At 37.3% G+C, this 18,854-nt stretch overlaps 1 protein-coding gene across 1 annotated transcript in view; it reads left to right on the plus strand.

The window, feature by feature from the left end:
- The window catches only part of LOC124790149 (extracellular matrix organizing protein FRAS1-like), a 210,898-nt gene that overhangs the window by 64,402 nt on the left and 127,642 nt on the right, over positions 1-18,854 (plus strand). Inside the window, exon 6 of the mRNA XM_047257744.1 lies at positions 11,657-11,790. Coding sequence (XP_047113700.1) covers positions 11,657-11,790 — 134 coding nt within the window. The remainder of the gene's footprint in view (positions 1-11,656; positions 11,791-18,854) is intronic.

Consider the following 18,854-nt stretch of genomic DNA (forward strand, 5'->3'; position numbering starts at 1 on the left):
CACTTCTCAGTCATGTGAGGTTTGCCAGAAACAAAATGAAGTTCATACTCTGCATTAAACTGTAGTGCCCATTTCCCAGTAGGATAACTAGTGATGTCTAATTGAAAGACTTGCACCAGGCCACTGAGCCACATGAAATTATTATTACCACAAGCTATGTATCTATACTGAGCCACATGAAATTATTATTACCACAAGCTATGTATCTATACATATGCTGTTGAAAAAATCTGCAGCACCAAGGAATTGTTTGACACAAATGAAAATTGGTGGGCATGTTTCCACAGCAGGAAGATGATTTGTATTCCAGTTTCATGACAGTCACATAAGAGTGGCACTAGTAGAACCACTATGAAATTGCAAATCAGGTTTGACTTAAATACACACTGTAATGGTCATGAACATTAGTCACCTCCGAGACTGGACATATTGAGTTGATGTTAGTCAAGAATGTCTTTAAGGCAACAAAGATGCCATTGTCAGCACCTCACTGAGTTTGTATGTGGTTGTGTAATAGGGCTATCAAGAGCTGGATGTTCCTTTCGTGATACTGCAGAAAGACTTGGCAGGAATGTAGCCACTGTACATGATTGTTGGCAGCAGCTGTCACAGGAATGTGGCATCACAAGAAGACCAGGCCCCAGACAGCCACGTGACACTACTGAGAGGGAAGGCCATCATGTCCTGCATGTGGCTCTGGTGCATTGAACTGTTACAAATCAGTTACTTCAAGGAGAGCCCTGAACCAGATGCTATATAGTGTGCATTCTGCTGACCACCATTTGCAGCTTCAGTGGTGTCAAGCAAGTGTTCATTGGAGGACAGGATAAAGGTCTGTTATGTTTCCTGATGGAAGCTGGTTCTGCCTCTGTGCCAGTGATGGCAACACATTAGTTAGAAGGACGACAGTTGAGGGCCTGCAACCAGTCTGTTTGCGTGCCAGACACACTTGGCCTGCACCTAAAGTTATGGTCTAAAGTGCAGTTTCATATGACAGCAGGAACTCTCTCATGGTTATTAAATCTACCATGACTGTAAATGTGTATGTCAGTCTGGTGATTTGATGTGTTGTGCTCCCATTTATGAACAGTATTCCAGGTGGTATTTTCTAACAGGATAATGCTTGCCCACATACCAGCCCCATAACCCAACATGCTCTATAAAGTGTCTACATGTTCTCTTGGCCTGCTCAATCACCAGATTTGTCACCAATCTATGTCATATGGGGCATCATTGGATGACAACTCCAGAGTCATCCACAAACAGCATTAACCATCCCTGTAATGACCGACCAAGTGCAATGGGCATGAACCTCCATTCCACAAACTGCCATCCCACAACTGTATAATGCACTGCATGCACATTTACATGCTTGTATTTAACATTTTGGCAGTTACATCAGTTATTAATGTAGCAGTGTTTCATACTTGTAGTGGCTTGTCTTGTACTTATATTAACCTGTTTTCTTGCAGCGTTAATCACTGAAGTATGTTACCTAGACAAATGTGTTCCCAAAATTTCATTACTACACATTAATTATTTTTTGACATTGGGATTTTTTGGTCAATGTATGTTCTTCTTCCACACACATTATAAAGCCCCTTCCCATTTTTCTGCCTCTATGCAAGAGCTAACCTCAGGAACTGTTGTAAGGATTTTGATAACCATGCTGGAATGGCACTAGAGTCAGCAAGTTCTCAGTTTCATATTTAACTGGTATTGCAGGGAATTTTTTTCATAACTCTAAGCACTGGCTGTAAAAAAATAACTACTTTGCCAGACAAGTTGTCCAACTGTAGATACTTAGTGCTACCTGTACAAAGATGGGATGGATCAATAGTAAAAAATAATGTTCTCTATTTTTGAAGTGGAAGGCATGTATCATAGATAACCTAAGACACCACAACTTCTCTTTGTTTGATTTTAGTAACAGAAAATGATAAAATGCTATCTTACCATGCTTAAATTAGCAAGATGTGGAGCATTGACTATATAACTACGAACAATTTGGACAGAATGTTGTATGAATCCTCAAACCTCTTGTAGCAACTATTTAAGTCATTAAGAATGCTCACAACAGCCTCACAATATATTTACTACATAATGAATTGCATTACTGATAATCAGTAACAATGAGACTAGAGGCATGTGGAAAAAGTCAAACTGTACATTAACAGGCAGAAGTGGGCACCTTAGGTTACTTCTGTAAAGTTCTGATATTTATGATGTTCTTGTTGTGATGCTTTTCAGTCCAAAGACTAGTTTGATGCAGCTCACAATGATACTTTGTGCTGTTCATGTCTCTTCATAGCTGCTGAAACACTAGTCCAACTTATGTCCACTTGAATCTGCTTACTGAGGTCACGTTTTGGAGTTCTTCTACAATTTTTACACCAAAACTGCCCTATGTCACCCAGTTAACTGTTCCAGAATGTCTCATGTTGTGTCTTACCAACTGATCCTTTCTTTTAGTCAAGTTGTGCCATTAAATTTATTTTCTTCTGAATAGATTGTTCAGTACCTCTATACCAGTTATCCAGTCTACCCATCTAGTCTTCAGTCTTCTCCTGTAGCAACACATTTCAAATGTTTAAGTCCTGTTTTTGTCTACACTGCTTGTCATCCAAGTTTCAGTTCTGTATAAACCTACACTCCAGATAAGTTTAATTTAATTTAGATGTTAGTGAGTTCTCCCAGTTTTCTTGCCACTATCTGTCTGTTTTTTTATGTTCTATCTGTTTTTACCATTGTCAGTTACTTTGCTCTTCAAATAGCAAAACTCATCTACTACTTGTCTTATTTCCTAATTTTATTCCCTTAGTACCTACCAGTTTAATTTGATTACTCTTCATGTTACTATTGTTCTCGTTTATCTTATAACCCTTTTCAAGACTATCTACTCAGTTCAACTCATCTTCCCAGCCTTTCACAGGATCCCTGAACTTTAGTTCCCTTTCTGAACTTCTCTGGGTTTTCTTCACTGTGTGTTCAATGTACAGACTGGATAACATTGGGAATGGGCTACAACCACATATCACTTGCTTGTCAACTGCTGTGCCCATTTAATGTGATTAATCCATATAACAGCATTCTGGTTTCTGTACAAATTGTAGACAATATTTTATTTCCTCTATTTTATCATTGCTACTTTTATAATTTTAAACATTGCCATAAACTTTCTGTAAATCTACAAATGCTACAATATAGGTTTCCCCTCTTTAATCTAGCTTCTAAGATAACTTGTAGAGTTACTTATTTCTTCACTGTTTTGGAACCCAAACTGATCTTCCATTATATTGACTTCTGTCATTCTTTCAATCCTTCTTTAAGTAATTCACATCAGTTTATTAAACCATGACCTATTAAACTTACAGTTTGGTGATATTCACACCAATCAGCATGTGCAATCCGTAGTATTGGAATTATTACTTTCTTCTATAAGTCTGAGAGTATTTCCCCTGCCTCATACATCCTACATACCAGGGAGACAAGTTTGTTCTTTTAAGGATGTTTATAATACTGTGGGAGCATTGTTTAATTTAGTGTTGGCTGACATCAGACCAGTGCTATCTGTCCTCCCCTGATATATAAACATTCCTTTATAGGGGTATTATTGATCTGCCATGAATGTCATTGGTTACTGTAAGAGCATGAGCACATATTACAAAATGGATATTGGCTACAGCTGCTGTTTCCATATGGGCCCACACACAAGACAAGACCAATATTTTCAAGCCTTTTGCACAGTGAAGAGAATATCACTTCATCCTTGTTATCTCAGTTCACTGTATTCACTAAATATTAAGGAAATGGAGTGTCTTGATCTCTGGTCCATGGAAGTTCCCTAGTGAAATTTATAAATAACCTCTTGGGCAGGTCCTGGTGATACATCATGTGCCTCTTATCATAACATGCAGTGACTTTACAGAATGTTGGATGCTACTAACACTATGATTTTATAGATCTGAATATTGCCTTTTACACATGTACTACGAATCTTATGGGGCTGCTGCTTTCACATATGTAAAAGTAAAGCTTCTGCCTGAATCTCAAGCATTTCTATTGTGGTCAGAGATAAGGCTGTCTGTATTGGAAGATATTAACAGTGTATTTCTTTTAATTAAATAAAAACAGCATTTTGTGGATTGGTCTTAATGTTCTTCTTGAAAATGGAAATGACATTGCATGTACAGTATTGCCAGTGAAGAACATCCACAGCTCGTGGTCTAGTGGCTGGCATTGCTAACTCTGGCTCATGGGGTCCCGGGTTCGATTTGCGGCTGGGTTGGGGATTTTTCTCTGCCCGGGGACTGGGTGTTTGTGTTTTCCTCATCATTTCATCATCATCCTCATCATTTGTGACAGTAGCTAGAATGGACTGTGAAAAAATTGGGACTCCTTACGGGTGTTGATGACTGGGTAGTTGAATGCCCCACAAACCAAACATCATCATGATCATCATCATCACCAGTGGAGAACCTTTTGTAAACAACAGCTGGAAGTGGAGCCAGCTCTGATACATTTCCTATACATTTTAAATGTGTTTGTTTTATGGATAAATGTTGCTTTACACTAAATTTTACATCTGCATGACAATACAACACAGAACATGTAATATTGTGCAATGGTGACAAAAAAGGCATGAAGACTTTCAGCATTCAGTTTTAGTCACACTTTTCAGTGTCAGTATGATAAATAAGTATTTCATTGCTATTGAATAGCTCCTTCTTGAGCAATTATTAATCCTAGATGAGACATTTTGTTTTTATTCCAAAATATCCTTTCTACCAAATAACAGGGCAGTGAGTGTCACAAAGTAATGTAGAAAATAATTGTAACTTGTAAGGGTTTTTGGTAAAGTTTTTCTTCAGTGCTAGCAAATACACATGCACATAATCAGCTGTTACTTCTCAGTATTGGGGACCAGATGGGCATTGTTTATTATTGTATATTGGAATTTCAATTAATTTATCTGTCAAGTCTGCACTCATTCATTTTAAGCCCACAACATTTCAGCTGTTTACAAATTTGGTATTGTGAAAACTCCAGCTCTAACATTCTGATGACTTAAAGTGTGAATGTGGGTGTGGGTTATACTGATTTATTTCTCCAAACAACATTCCACTTCTTTAAGAGGTGACTTACTTGGAATTTTGCAGCCCCTCTTCCTTACAGGATAGTCAGCTGCTGGAAAACTCTTGACTTCTTCTCCATTGAATAGTGCTAGGTACAGGAACTTTTAAGCCTCTTTCTACTTATAAAATGAGTAGACATACAAACTTTCTTTTTTGTCAGTTAATGATGTAATTTACTTTCCTGCACAATATAATTCACACTTTCAACATACATATGTAACTTTCTGTAAGTACCTCATACCGTTGAACATTAAAAACAAAATTTGTTATGGTTAAAAGAAAGTTGGCTTGACTACCGTGACTTTCTTAAAATGAATCAGAAAATACGACTTTCCTCTACCAAGGCTGAGTCAAGAGCCTACAAGAGCACTTTTTCAGCTGTTCTTGTTTCACATAACAGTAGTCAATGACACAATAAGCACAGAGCGGCCCATAAACTGCCAGCCGCTGTGGCTGAGCAGTTCTAGGCACTTCAGTCTGGAACAGTGCTGCTGCTACAGTCACAGATTCAAATCCTGCCTCGGGCTACCATGTGTGTGATGTCGTTAGCTTAGTTAGTTTTAAGTAGTTCTAAGTCTAAGGGACTGATGATCTCAGATGTTAAGTCCCATAGTGCTCAGAGCCATTTGAACCAGCCTATAAACTCCATGGTTCTTCCTGAAACACTCACAAACATCTCTATGGATTGCCCGACAGGTACTTGTCGGTGCAGTGTGACCGCCACATCTACTTTCTTCCTGCAACTGATTTTAAACTTGCACACACAAACATGTGACATACAGTAGGTAGGATTCTATCATCCCACACTCATATCTAGAATATTGTGTGTTCAAGATTGTAGAGGGCTGAGTGGTTCTAGAATTTACACAGAAATTCTCAAATCATTACATATGCCCTCCCCTCTGATCGAACACGTGATATTTTATACATAATCATTATGCAAATAATATCACTCATAATAAAATTTCGTATCTTAACAGTACATGTCTTACATATGTTTATATACATGTCTCTTCTTTCCATAACAACAATCTTTCTAGTATTGTTTCTCTATTCTTTTCTTATTTTACTTTGTTATTAAGACATGAGCATTTACTCATGGCTTTAGTCAGCTTTACTAATATTTAGGTATTGTGAGGACACTTTTTCTTTTCTTTATTTCCTTTTTCAATCGTATACTTCAAGTGTTTATGACACATGAGTAATCCATTTTCTATTCTTTTATTTTTGTACTCCCTTTTTCCTAATATGTACTATTTTCATTAGTTGTAGCTTGGAGGAACTCTGGGTGAAATGAAAGTGTTCTTTTGACACTCATTTACTTCCACGAAACATACTAATGCTAGTCATTCATAGAATTTACCCTTTCCAGAATTATTCCTATAAAATTTGCGACTTTTGTCATGATACTGTCCCCTTCTCCCAGGATCAGCAGCTATTCTTTGCTTGTGGGTTGATCTTATGAGAGCACTTCATCTTTACATTCTGCTAGGTACACCCCTTACAAAACATCTCTATTTTTTAGGCTACAGATCTTCCTATCTCCACATAGGTATTATCTGCCCTTTATACTTAGTGATTTCCAGGTATGTCCCCCTGAGTAGGCCTCATGGATCATTACCCTACTGTACATTTCTATGTATACCATAATTAAGTATCTTCTGGTAAAGTTACAAATCTATCTTAAACTTCGCATTCATTCTTTTATATATCATTTACTCCCTAGAGTCCCCCTCTACTTATCAACTTCTATACTTTCAATTGGTATTATGTCTGTAGATATTACTTATGTCCCACTATCCTTCAATTCATCAGAGTTTTTATTGCACTGACATTGCTCATGCCTTTTTCTTATTTATCCATTACTCATTACTATTTTATAGTTGTTCATTATGTATGGGCACCTCTGCTATGTATATTCGATGTAGAACCATCATAACTCTCTATATATGTGCGGATAATTCCTTATGTACACACCTTTTCCCCTACAACACCTGGCGGTTCTCACATCATGACAGGCTTTGTCTTATATAATTTAGTATTTGCGTAGAAGTGTATATTTGTGTATATGTGGATGTGTGTTCATGCTGTCTGAGGCTTCAGCCTTCTTATCTAAAGATAAGATGTACCATAGGTTATTAGTAACCACGGAAATAAGGAAGGACTTCAGCGATAGAAGTTTATGAATATGCAAAGAGGGAAAAGATAGACAGGTCCCCAAGATGAGAAGTAAGAAAGGAAAAAACAGATGCGGTTGCTAGGATCAAAGAAGAGAAAGAAGATAGCCTCAAAGACAGGAAACCCTTCCCAGCCCCCTTCCCCAGGATTCCTACCTCTCAGGTACATGAGTGAGATGCCAGAGGAGGTTTGCTGTTAAATCATCTCCTACAGAAGGGACTTGTCCCACTTTCACCCTTTGAGGTCCCCAAAGGAAACCTCGCAACCCTATGGAAACAGCAAATGAAGAAGAAACAGGCAACACTTGTTTGTGAGGGTTGTTTGAAAGGTGCGATGTGTGTTTTGTGTTAGTCATGATTTATTTGTTCTTGCAAATCAAGCTTTTAGCTCAATACCCACCCCTTTCAAAATTTATACAAACCCTCCCATCTATATCACATCTCAAATGGCTCTGAGCACTATGGGACTCAACTGCTGTGGTCATCAGTCCCCTAGAACTTAGAACTACTTAAACCTAACTAACCTAAGGACATCACACACATCCATGCCCGAGGCAGGATTCGAACCTGCGACCGTAGCAGTCGCACGGTTCCGGACTGCGCGCCTAGAACCGCGAGACCACCGCGGCCGGCTATCACATCTCATAAAAGGTATAAAATACTCTATACAAAATAGAAAAGCTACACACTTCGGTACAACAATTGTTCAATCAGTCATATCATATTACATTTTCTACAAATATAATACTCTATTTATTTTGTTTCATCTAGATATCACTTTGTTTCTGTGATTCTCTTAAGTCAGTCTCTATATTATAGCCATATCCAGTTTTTTTTAGTAAGATTACAGGATAGTTCTAGATCTTAAAGGAATTCAGTGCAGGAAACTATTTGGATGAAACACCGAAAGCAACGCAGGATCCAATGGTTGTCACTCCGCCCGTTAACGCAGCATGTTAATGTCCCTGGGGGATAGATGACAGAATAGTTCAAGATTTTAAAGGAATTCAGTGCAGGAAACTATTTGGAAAAACACCAAAAACAACTTGGGATCTGATGATCATCACTCCACCCGTTAATTCAGAATGTTAATGTCCCTGGAGGTAGATGACTCCACCCGGGACCCATGGATCTGATGTTAACTTTTCTTGTGCACTGGCAGACCAGTAATTTTCTCTAAATTTCTTTTGATAGTCTTTCCAAGAGGAAAAATTCTCAGTATTTACTGTACCCCATTCTGTGGCTTCCCCTATGAGATGCCCCACAGCAAATTTGATCTTCTTATAATCTTCCCAATTTTTTGGTAATGCTTGGTTACACCTTTTTAAGAAATGGGTCAGATGTACATCTACATCCAGGTTAAATTTAGGGAATTGACTGGATAACCCTGAATTAGCTCCCCAATGTAAATTAGTCACAGCTTCACTAGTTCGTACAACATTAGGTGAATATACTTTTTTTTCTACTTTATCCTGGATAAGCTTAATCTCTTTCCACAGGTCATCCATACCCTTCCTGGTATCATTAAGTTCAGAAGAAGGAATAGGCGATACATTCCAAGATGTTATACTCTCGATAACTTTTTGATCTATAATTTCCCCAAATTGTTCCTCCAAACTAATTACATTGATAATATCAGAGTTAGCTACTTTCTCTTTGAAATTTCTTCCTGCATTATCTAACCATGTATTGATCCTGTAATTTGTGATTGAATGACTGGTATTAACTAATTCTGCTTATATACACTCTCTTGCAAAGTATACACCCCATGCCTTACATCATTATCCTTAATACTGAACACTTTTTTGAAGGATCCTAACTTTTCAATAAGTTCCGATTCTACACTATTACATTTTTTCGCAATGTCCAGTTCTAACTGTTTTGATAAATCTTGCAAATTGTCATTCTAACATATGATTTATATGAGTGATTAAAGAATTTGTCAACTCGTTCTTTAAATCTATTTTTAAATTCTCTACTTTAGTACTTGTAGCATCAAATTTGGTCTTCAAAGCACCCATGCCTTCGCATGGATTACTCAATTCTTTACTTTGAGAGTCTACTTTGGCGCTTAACAAACCTAAATTTAATGTTTGAATATTGACAGTTTTCCTCAGAGCATTTAAAGCTTCACTCTGGGGATTTAAAGCTTCACTCTGGGTATCTGAGAATTTACTAAACTTAGAGTCACACTCTGAACTTTGATTAAATTTACCAACTCAGCCCAGTCAGGCTGAGTTTCCCCAACCTGTTGTAGATTTTCCATACTTTTATATGCTTTAGCTCTTATAAGCATTTAAAACTAACTTCAAATATGCTAATTACACAACAAAAGTTCACTCAACAGTATCTGGTACCACTTCATACTGAAGTAAGAAAGTTTTGTTTCATGCTCACCCAGCATAGGATTCTCATTGCATACGTGATCGGATGTGCAGGCAGGTCAACACTGGTGAACAGCAGCTGGTGCCAGCGGCACTGGATGTATGTTGGTTTCCACGTATGCACCCCCTCGATGTGTGTGAGAGCTGTATACTCCCCACATTGGATCTTCTTAGTTGAAACATTCTATGCTTATTTCTTCTTAGACAAATATGTCAAAATCTTATTTGCTGTTTTTATTGTTGTGAATTTTTCATGTCTTCACCGTTCTTTTATTCAAATTTTGCTCCATTGGATACTTGAACATATTCCAATGTCTCGGAGTTGACCCTTTGTCTTATTATGTTTGGTTGCTATGCAACACATAACAGCTTATTTTCTCATTTTTTACTTAAAATTCCTGTTTTCTCAGTCAATTCACACAGGTTGCCATGTTCTACATCTACATCCACATACATACTCCGCAATCCACCATCCGGTGTGTGGGGAGGGTACCTCGTACCACAACTAGCATCTTCTCTCCCTGTTCCACCCCCAAACAGAACGAGAGAAAAATGACTGCCTATATGACTCTGTACAAGCCCTAATCTCTCTTATCTTATCTTTGTGGTCTTTCCATGAAATGTAAGTTGGTGGCAGTAAAATTGTACTGCAGTCAGCCTCAAATGCTGGTTCTATAAATTCCCTCACTAGCGATTCATGAAAAGAATGCCTCCTTTCCTCTAGAGACTCCCATCCGAGTTCCTGAAGCATTTCCATAACACTCGCATGATGATCAAACCTACCAGTAACAAATCTAGCAGCCTGCCTCTGAATTGCTTCTATGTCCTCCCTCAATCCAACCTGATAGCGATCCCAAACGCTCGAGCAGCACTCTAACGTGTTGTGACGAATGAAAGTGTGAAAGTAGACATACAAACTTTCCTTTTCGTCAGTTAATGATGTATTTGACTTTCATACACAATATAAGTCACACTTTCAACAGACATATGTAACTTTCTGTAAGTACTTCATATTGTCAAACATTAGAAACAAAATGAGCTGCAGTTAAATGAAAGTTTGCTTGATTACCATGACTTTCTTGAAATGAATCAGAAAATACGTCTTGCCTCTTCCAAGGCTGAGTCAGGAGTCTACAAGAGAACTTTTTCAACTGTTCTTGTTTCACATAACAATAGCCTATGACACAATAAGCACAGAGCAGCCTATAAACTCCACGGTTCTTTCCAACACACTCACTAAAACCTCTATAGATTGCCCGACATGTACTTGTCAGTGCCATCTGACCACTGCATCTACTTTCTTCCCATGACTGATTTTAAACCTGCACACACAAACATGTGACATGCAGTAGGTAGGATTCTACCATCCCACACTCTATAATATCATGTGTTTGAGACAGTAGAAGGCTAAGTGGTTGTAGAATTTACATAGAAATTCTCGAATCACTTCACAGCATCTGTCTAAATATCTGTGGAGACATTCTGCTAACACACACATAACAGCCAGTGTACCAGATCTGAAATTATTAACCCAGTATGCGGATTCAGTCCAGCTCTGACTAACCACACATCTTACATATCAATATTCTATGTACAGCCACATGCAAACAGATTTCCACAGGAGAATCCAATGATCATTTGAGAAATATTAAGTTTTTCCATAATTTAATTTGAAACATCTAATGTCATCTACAAATGTAGGGGAGGAAAATGTAGATCAATAGATTTAGTAAACCTTCAAAACTAATTTTAGGGAAACTGCTGTAATTTTAATTATCTTAGCAGATTGTGAGGGAACTATAGATTACCTAGAAAGTTTTCTACATATCTTGTTATTGAAATATTATCAATATATGACATTAAATACTATGTTACAGCTACTTTACTTTTGAAAACAAAACTGTGTGATTATTTTGTCTGGTGTGCTATTCGTGAAGTCATACCAAATACAGTTTTGCAGGTGCAGCTGAGTTAGGAATTGTCTCTAAACTTCATGTGAAGATAGTTGATGTGGAGGACAGACCAGTTGTACAATTTGAGAGAAGCCATGTTGCTGTCAACGTGAGTCAACCAAGCAGAATGGTCACTATTAACGTGAGTCTATAACTTGTTTCTAGCTGCTTATATATAATCATCCTGCAGTACTTGTCACAATGATAGAAAATGTAGGATACATCTGAGTATAGTGTGTGTATGTAGTATTATGTTATTATTTTGCACTTTTGGTTTTGTCTTTGGTCTTTGATAACATTTGTGAATAAACCCTTGCAATTGTTGTAATGCTTGTCTGAATATATATATATATATATATATATATATATATATATATATATATATATATATATATTTTTTTTTTTTTTTTTTTTTTTTTTTTTTTTTTTTTTTTTTTTTTAAGAGGGAGGGAGGGGAGGGTGTATACTCTTGCACATAGATCCTCATTCATTCCTTCAAACTAGATGTTATTTTATTGAATTATTAATACATTAATCATGTTTTGTAAATTCCATCCAAAGGAGAACCTTCAGGGATGTAGAACATGTGACAGATGAAATAACTGTGAAAAAGAACTTTTATACCCAGGAGACATTTAGACATAGTACTTAATTTAGCTTATTATTATTCAAATTTATTTCTGATACCAGCAAGTCACTTTTAATTATCTCAAATGTGAGTAAGACTTAAACTGTTCTCTGTGAACCAGTTGTAAATGCATTAATCTACCATAAAAGCTGTGCGTGACATGCTGAATTTGAGCCATTGATTAATATGCTTGTGGTTTGAGCAAATAAAACAGTTTTTATTAGTAATACAAAACTATTTGAGTCTGATTTATGGTTAGGTACAGGAGAAGAAGAGCCAGATATTCCCCCCCCCCCCCCCCCAACCCCCCAAAAAATCAACATATCCTTATTTCGAGTTTTGTTTTAATCCTGTGCTGTAACTTTTCACTATGAACAACTTTTTCATAATCTTGGAGATAAGTGATGATATTAATGCAATTAAAAATTTGGTTTTACAAGTAAAATTTTGTGCTGCACAGACTCAGGCACCCTGACAAGTCACTTAATTACATGTCAAAATCAGTGAATTATACATCAAAAAAATTTTGTGTGTTTTGTTTTTAAATATGGTATTGTAAATTCACCTTTTAATGCACAAAAAACAAGAAGAAAACAGATTGCTATTTCATTTAAAATGAAGATGGAGCTGCTTAGGTAGTTTATGGTTTATGAAACAAAGTTCAGTAATGGAAGTTTGTAAATAGTATGGCATTGATAACTTTGCACAGTCAACAATAATTAAAATATGGATCAAAATAGAACAATGTTTTAGTGTAGTATGTTTGAGACACACAGAAAATGTGGGAAATGACTGAACATGAAGATGTAGAGGCTATGTTACTTGTTTGGCCAAAACAAACTTGGTTCCAGAATGCTCCTATATCCAAATATTTATAGCTGGAAAATGTTGAAGAATTAGCACAGCAAAAAGGTATTGAATTTTATGCAAAGTCATGCTGGATTGGAATGTATAAAGAAAAGGAATAAAGAAGCTCACCAACTATAGCTACAGATTCATTGCAGTATATGTTGGCTTCAGTACTTGAGCAATATGTTATAAAAGATGTCTTCAGTGTTGAGAAAACAGGCTTATTTTACTGGTACTTCCCCAATAAATCATTGTTGTTTAAGGAGACTATTGTTTCCAGGGGAGTGGGGGATCTCTAAAAAATACTTATTTTATTGGTTAGCTGTAATTCAGGCTGATCTGAAAAAGTTATTCTTATTTGTCACTCGGAAACAATTAAAAAGAGTATTTTAAAATGTAACAATATCATAGTTGAATAAATGTGGACACTAATCATCAGCCAGAGTCAGAAATTTGAGTAAGTAACTTTTATGAGGAAATCATTAAGCCCAAATTACTGTTGATAATTGTCCAGAATACTCCAGTATTAAATTCAAAATTGTTGTTGTTGTGCTCTTCAGTCCAGTGACTGGTTTGATGCAGCTCTCCATGCTACTCTACCCTGTGCAAATTTATGACACTTAAATTTTTGTCTCTGAACTTCTCACCATTTTACAACTGTGTGCAAGGTACAGCTTGGCTCCTATGAGAGAATTATGAAAAAGCAATTGAGACACCACCTCAAAAAATTTTCCAATTTACTGACATCCCATTTCCACCTCATAACACTGCTCATTGCCCATCATTATCTTCCAAAACCCCAGTGAACCCCCATATTCCTAAACCCCAGTGAACCCCATATTAATTCCCCATAGAGTCTATGCCCTGCCTTGCTGATCTTTTCTCCATTGGCAACATCCCCCAAAACTCCCTCAGAACATTTCACAACCCAGAACTTAAACAACCCCAAACAATGTTGTTAACCTATCCACCAAAAACCTTAATTCTACAGAAGTTTAAGTCCCATCAAAAGGCGTCATCTTTAGCCCCAAACCCAAGGTAAATCTTGCAGGATTTGTCAAAGATCTACTCTCCCTTTTACCGCAAACAGCAAAGACCAAATAGGTGAAACAGGAGAAAAATTCATATAGTCGCAGGTTTTTATACAGTGGTAGGACAGAGTGCCATGAACAACATATTAGAAGTCCAGGGTGTTGGGATGTGAGTGTGGGGATGGAGGAGCATTTATATTTTACTTTTTTATGTTCTTCTTAAATAACTCAAAACCCATGGCTCCCAACAAAAATGTTACCCAGTACAAAATTAAATTACATAAACTGTCCTACAAAAAAGGTCCCTTTCATTTCATCTCTAAGAGTAATAGTTTCAGCTTTGCAGGAGATGAAAAATCACATTCATTAAAAATTGTATTTTAATGGTTTAAAATTAAAGTTTATTGTCAGATGAAGTGGGTTAAGAACAAATTTTAAATATCCATTGCCATATACAAATGCAATACCTGTAGAGCTGTATGAATGGATAATTCTGTTCTGAGGCTGTAACAGGGTCTTTCCAAGGCCCTCCTTACGATTCACTGGTGAAACAGTGCTGCATAAATATCTGAAAGGTGTGGGGAGGGATGTTTATTTTCACAAAGTTAATTGATACACATGGAGTACAGATATGAGTTACAACACTAATGCAAGAAACATATGTGAACAGAATGTATGTAAATCTCTGCACATCGTTCTACACATCTAGAGAGGAAATTGTTTCTTTATCATCCTGTATAACAGTTCCAGCATTCTTCCAGGAAAGGCCATTTCACCCACCGCAAGGGTTTGTGTAGGGTTTGTGTAGAGGAGTTATTTTCAGTTTATTAATTGACTACTTATTTGCAGTTTTTAAATGAACTTTTGTGTAAAATTCATTCCTCTATATGATGGCTGAGAAGCGTTTAATTTGTAAATATGATTTTTTTGGTGATCTGTGGAGTGTTGGTCAAAAAGGGATTGGATTGGTAAATTTGGCACCTGGCTACTGTCTGTCATTAACACTGTGGTGTAACTACTTGATGGTGAATTAGTGTACTTCTCTCACTCTTAACTGTGTTTCTGGTAGATTGCAGAAACCTCTTTCATTTAGGAAATACTATCATTTGTAGAGTGGGCTGCACTAAGTGGAGCCACTTGCCACACTTTCTAGATAGGTGTGAATATGTCTGATGAAACAGGACTGGTCATATTCAGTTCTAGAACACAATTCTGCTGTAATGCATTGCTTAACTTGTTTTTAAATATCTGAATTTATATAAAAGCTAGGTGACCTACTTCCATTGCAGAGGGCAACAGTTTAAGCCTTGTTCTTCTGAAGGTATTGGGGAGGGGTGAGGAGAGGGTGATGCATTTGATAATCCTTATGCTGTGAAAAGTATTCCACCCATTGATAATGGAGAAATGAAATATGTATTGACTGTGTTTTACACTTGGGATGGGCTTTTCAGTGTGGTAGGCAGCTGACAGCTCCAGCTGTTGAGCTTTTTGTATAATTTAACAACTGCAAAAAAAAGTAGCCAATAAACTGAAAATAACTCTAATTATATAACAGTTTTGAAAATAGCTGTCTTTTAGCAACCATATATAAGTTTCAATGGAGAGCTAACACAGCCAACTGGCTGCAAATAAGCACTAGCTCAGCAAAGTTATTTTATCTGCTCTCATAACAGAACTGGACAGAAAATTCTGGGGAGGTATAGTCTGTCTCTAAACTGAGAAGCAAGCAGTGCTCAGTGTGGGGGAAATGGTCTTTCCTGGAAAAATGCTACAGTCACCATACAAGATGACTAAGAGTAAATTTCCCCTAACATGTCAGAACAGTGTGCAGAGATTTATGTAGAATCTGTCCATATGTGTTTCTTGTGTTAGTATTGATAGTAACACATACCTGTATTCCATGTATTGTTAATGCACTTTGTGGAAAATAAACAGAGTGGCATTTCTGCACAATGCATAGTACAGAAGGGTCAGAACAACTTTGTGAAACACCCAGTACTTGCTTCTTGTGACATAGTTGAGCAGAGAGAGTGGGAAATCAACTGCTCCCTCTTCAGTTTCTACACCTATGAAGGTGGGCAGTGCATGACCACAATCTGGCAATCTACCATCCCTCAGGCATCTATGCCAACTGTTCCAACCCTCACCCCTTGCAGCCTATTGCATCCCCACAACACAGCCTATTACATCCCTTAATATGGCTCTACTGCACCTAGATGTGGTACACAAATTTATTACTTCTTCTTAACCCACTTCATTTAACAGTAAAAATATATTTTATACCATTAAAACATTATTTTCAGCAATCTGTGATTTTTCCGTCCTCTGCGATGTGAAACAGGTCTGAAGATGATGTGACTGAAACATTGCCTAATAAAACATTGTCAAAATAATGGATATTGGTTCAGTATTAATACATTTTGGAAACTATCTGTCCTAGAAAAAAAATTCATAGGACCTTTTCTGCAAGAAACTTAATTTAGTTTAACTTTGCACTGGGAAACATTATCTACAGAAGCCCCAGTTTTCAAATTAGTCAAGAAAAATACAAAAGTGAAACTAAATGGCCTCCCAACCAGTCAGGATTTTTTTTTAAATTCCTACAGCAGGAACATGTGTTTGCCACCGGTCCCTTTAACAAAAGCCTACCAAAATTGAACACTGAGTCTGGCCCCTCCCATTTCAAACTGCTGTCCAACTATGACTATTCCCCACTCCCACCTAATCACTGCCTGATTATCTTCCAGGAATTCATTATCTCCAACTTTGCCTCACACTTCTTTCCCAGGCACTTTCCCAGGAATATAAATCTCTCAGTGGAGTACAGAATAGCCATCCTGAACCATAAGACAGATAACAGTTTTATAATCCTCTCTGCACACAAAGAATTCTTATCTGTTGTGATGAAACACAGTGATTATCTGACAGAAGGTGCCTCCAATGAATTCCCACAGGCTAGCCTGCTGTATTGAATAACAAGCCACTTCCTTCACTGACCTCACATTATTGACACCAGGATTTCTGCATGTCACTGTTGACAACATCCCCCATCCTCATGGCCAAACCACTATTGAACACTACTTCTCCCAACACCTGTCTGACTCCAATCCCACCACCTCATTCCTTATACATCGAACTAGTTACTCAGACTTCTCTTTTGAATCAAGGATCTACAAACAAATCTACAGCACTACCATAGGCTTAAGCACGGCACTTTTCTGTGCCATTCTGTGTATGAGCCATCTAGAGGAAGCCTTACTATAGTTCAATTCTTTTATCTTGGCGGCTCGCGCATGCCCGCCCAGACACTGGAGATTGCTGCGTTGCCAGTTGCACACGACGCACCCGCCAATAGGAGCAGAGCCATAGTATAGCGTAGTTCGCAAGCTTACGTGTAGGGGGGAGTGCGCAGTTCATGAAGTAAAGCCACCACGGCCGCATTAACCCTTTCGCTGCTACAAAGACGTGCTCCCCGTATTCCGCGCTGTGCGCGATTTTGTCACTGTACTGCTCGCCTGAGCAGACACATTGTGTTCTGACTGCTTTGACACTCTTTATCATTCGATTCCACAAAAACTATTTCGCTCAAAAATTAGATTTTTACCTATCTTCTTGACTGATACCTTCCCCCCATAAATGACTTAATTTTGTTTCGATGTTCAACGCAGTTATTATGCAGCATTAAATATAGTAAACCTTTGCACGAAATTTTGAAGAGTTTGCAGAGGTAAAAGTCCATAGAGTATACTTTCCGTATGGTCGATTTTAGTTGCCACAATGTTGAGAATGAAATGTGGACAAGATACCTATATATTTCATTTAATTTAAGTACCACATAAGTGTCGTATGTAATATTGAGAAATATTCCACCTTTCGCGACTGTAACAAAAGTTTTACTTACACTGGGCACGTTTGGCTTTATTTTAAAGCACTTCAATCAATCAAAAGGAAGTAGACAAAATACATTAAACAAAACTGTGGACTTACAAAAACATTAGGACTTGAATATACCGTCTGTCAGTGAAGTGCTCAGAGCTATGTCAAATATAATTTTGTGTGTGGCACACACAAACAGCATTTATTTGCTAAAACACTGATGAGCCAACACAAACGTTGAATATTGTGCTACCGCAGCACAAAACTATGAAAGGTGACTTGGCAATGGAGGACACAAAATACAGTCCTCTTATGATGCTTCAAAAGAGAGAAACGCGTCTGGTCTAAATAAGTCGCGTATTACAGTTGCAGAAGAGGGATATATTTCAATACCATTGGTAAAACTGCGACTGTGGAACAAAAACAAGAAATAGAACATGAATACCATTGTGTATGTGCCATACCTTTCACCAATGGAAGTGCTTTAAAAGAAAGCCAAACGCGCCGTGTGTATATAAAACTTTTATTACAGTCGCGAAAGACAGAATATTTCTCAATATTACATACGACACCTATGTGGTACTTAAATTAAATGAGATATTGTTATACAGTAAATATTATATGAAATTTAGGTATCTTGTCCAAATTTCATTCTCAACATTATGGCAACTAAAATCGACCATACGGAAAGTATACGCTATGGACTTTTACCTCTGCAAACTCTTCAAAATTTCGTGCAATGGTTTACTACATTTAATGCTGCACATCAAAACAAAATTAAGTCATTTATGGGGGGAAGGTATCAGGCAAGAAGACGTGTAA

The sequence above is a fragment of the Schistocerca piceifrons genome, chromosome 1 (genome assembly GCF_021461385.2).
Source record: "Schistocerca piceifrons isolate TAMUIC-IGC-003096 chromosome 1, iqSchPice1.1, whole genome shotgun sequence".
Lineage (NCBI taxonomy): Eukaryota > Metazoa > Arthropoda > Insecta > Orthoptera > Acrididae > Schistocerca > Schistocerca piceifrons.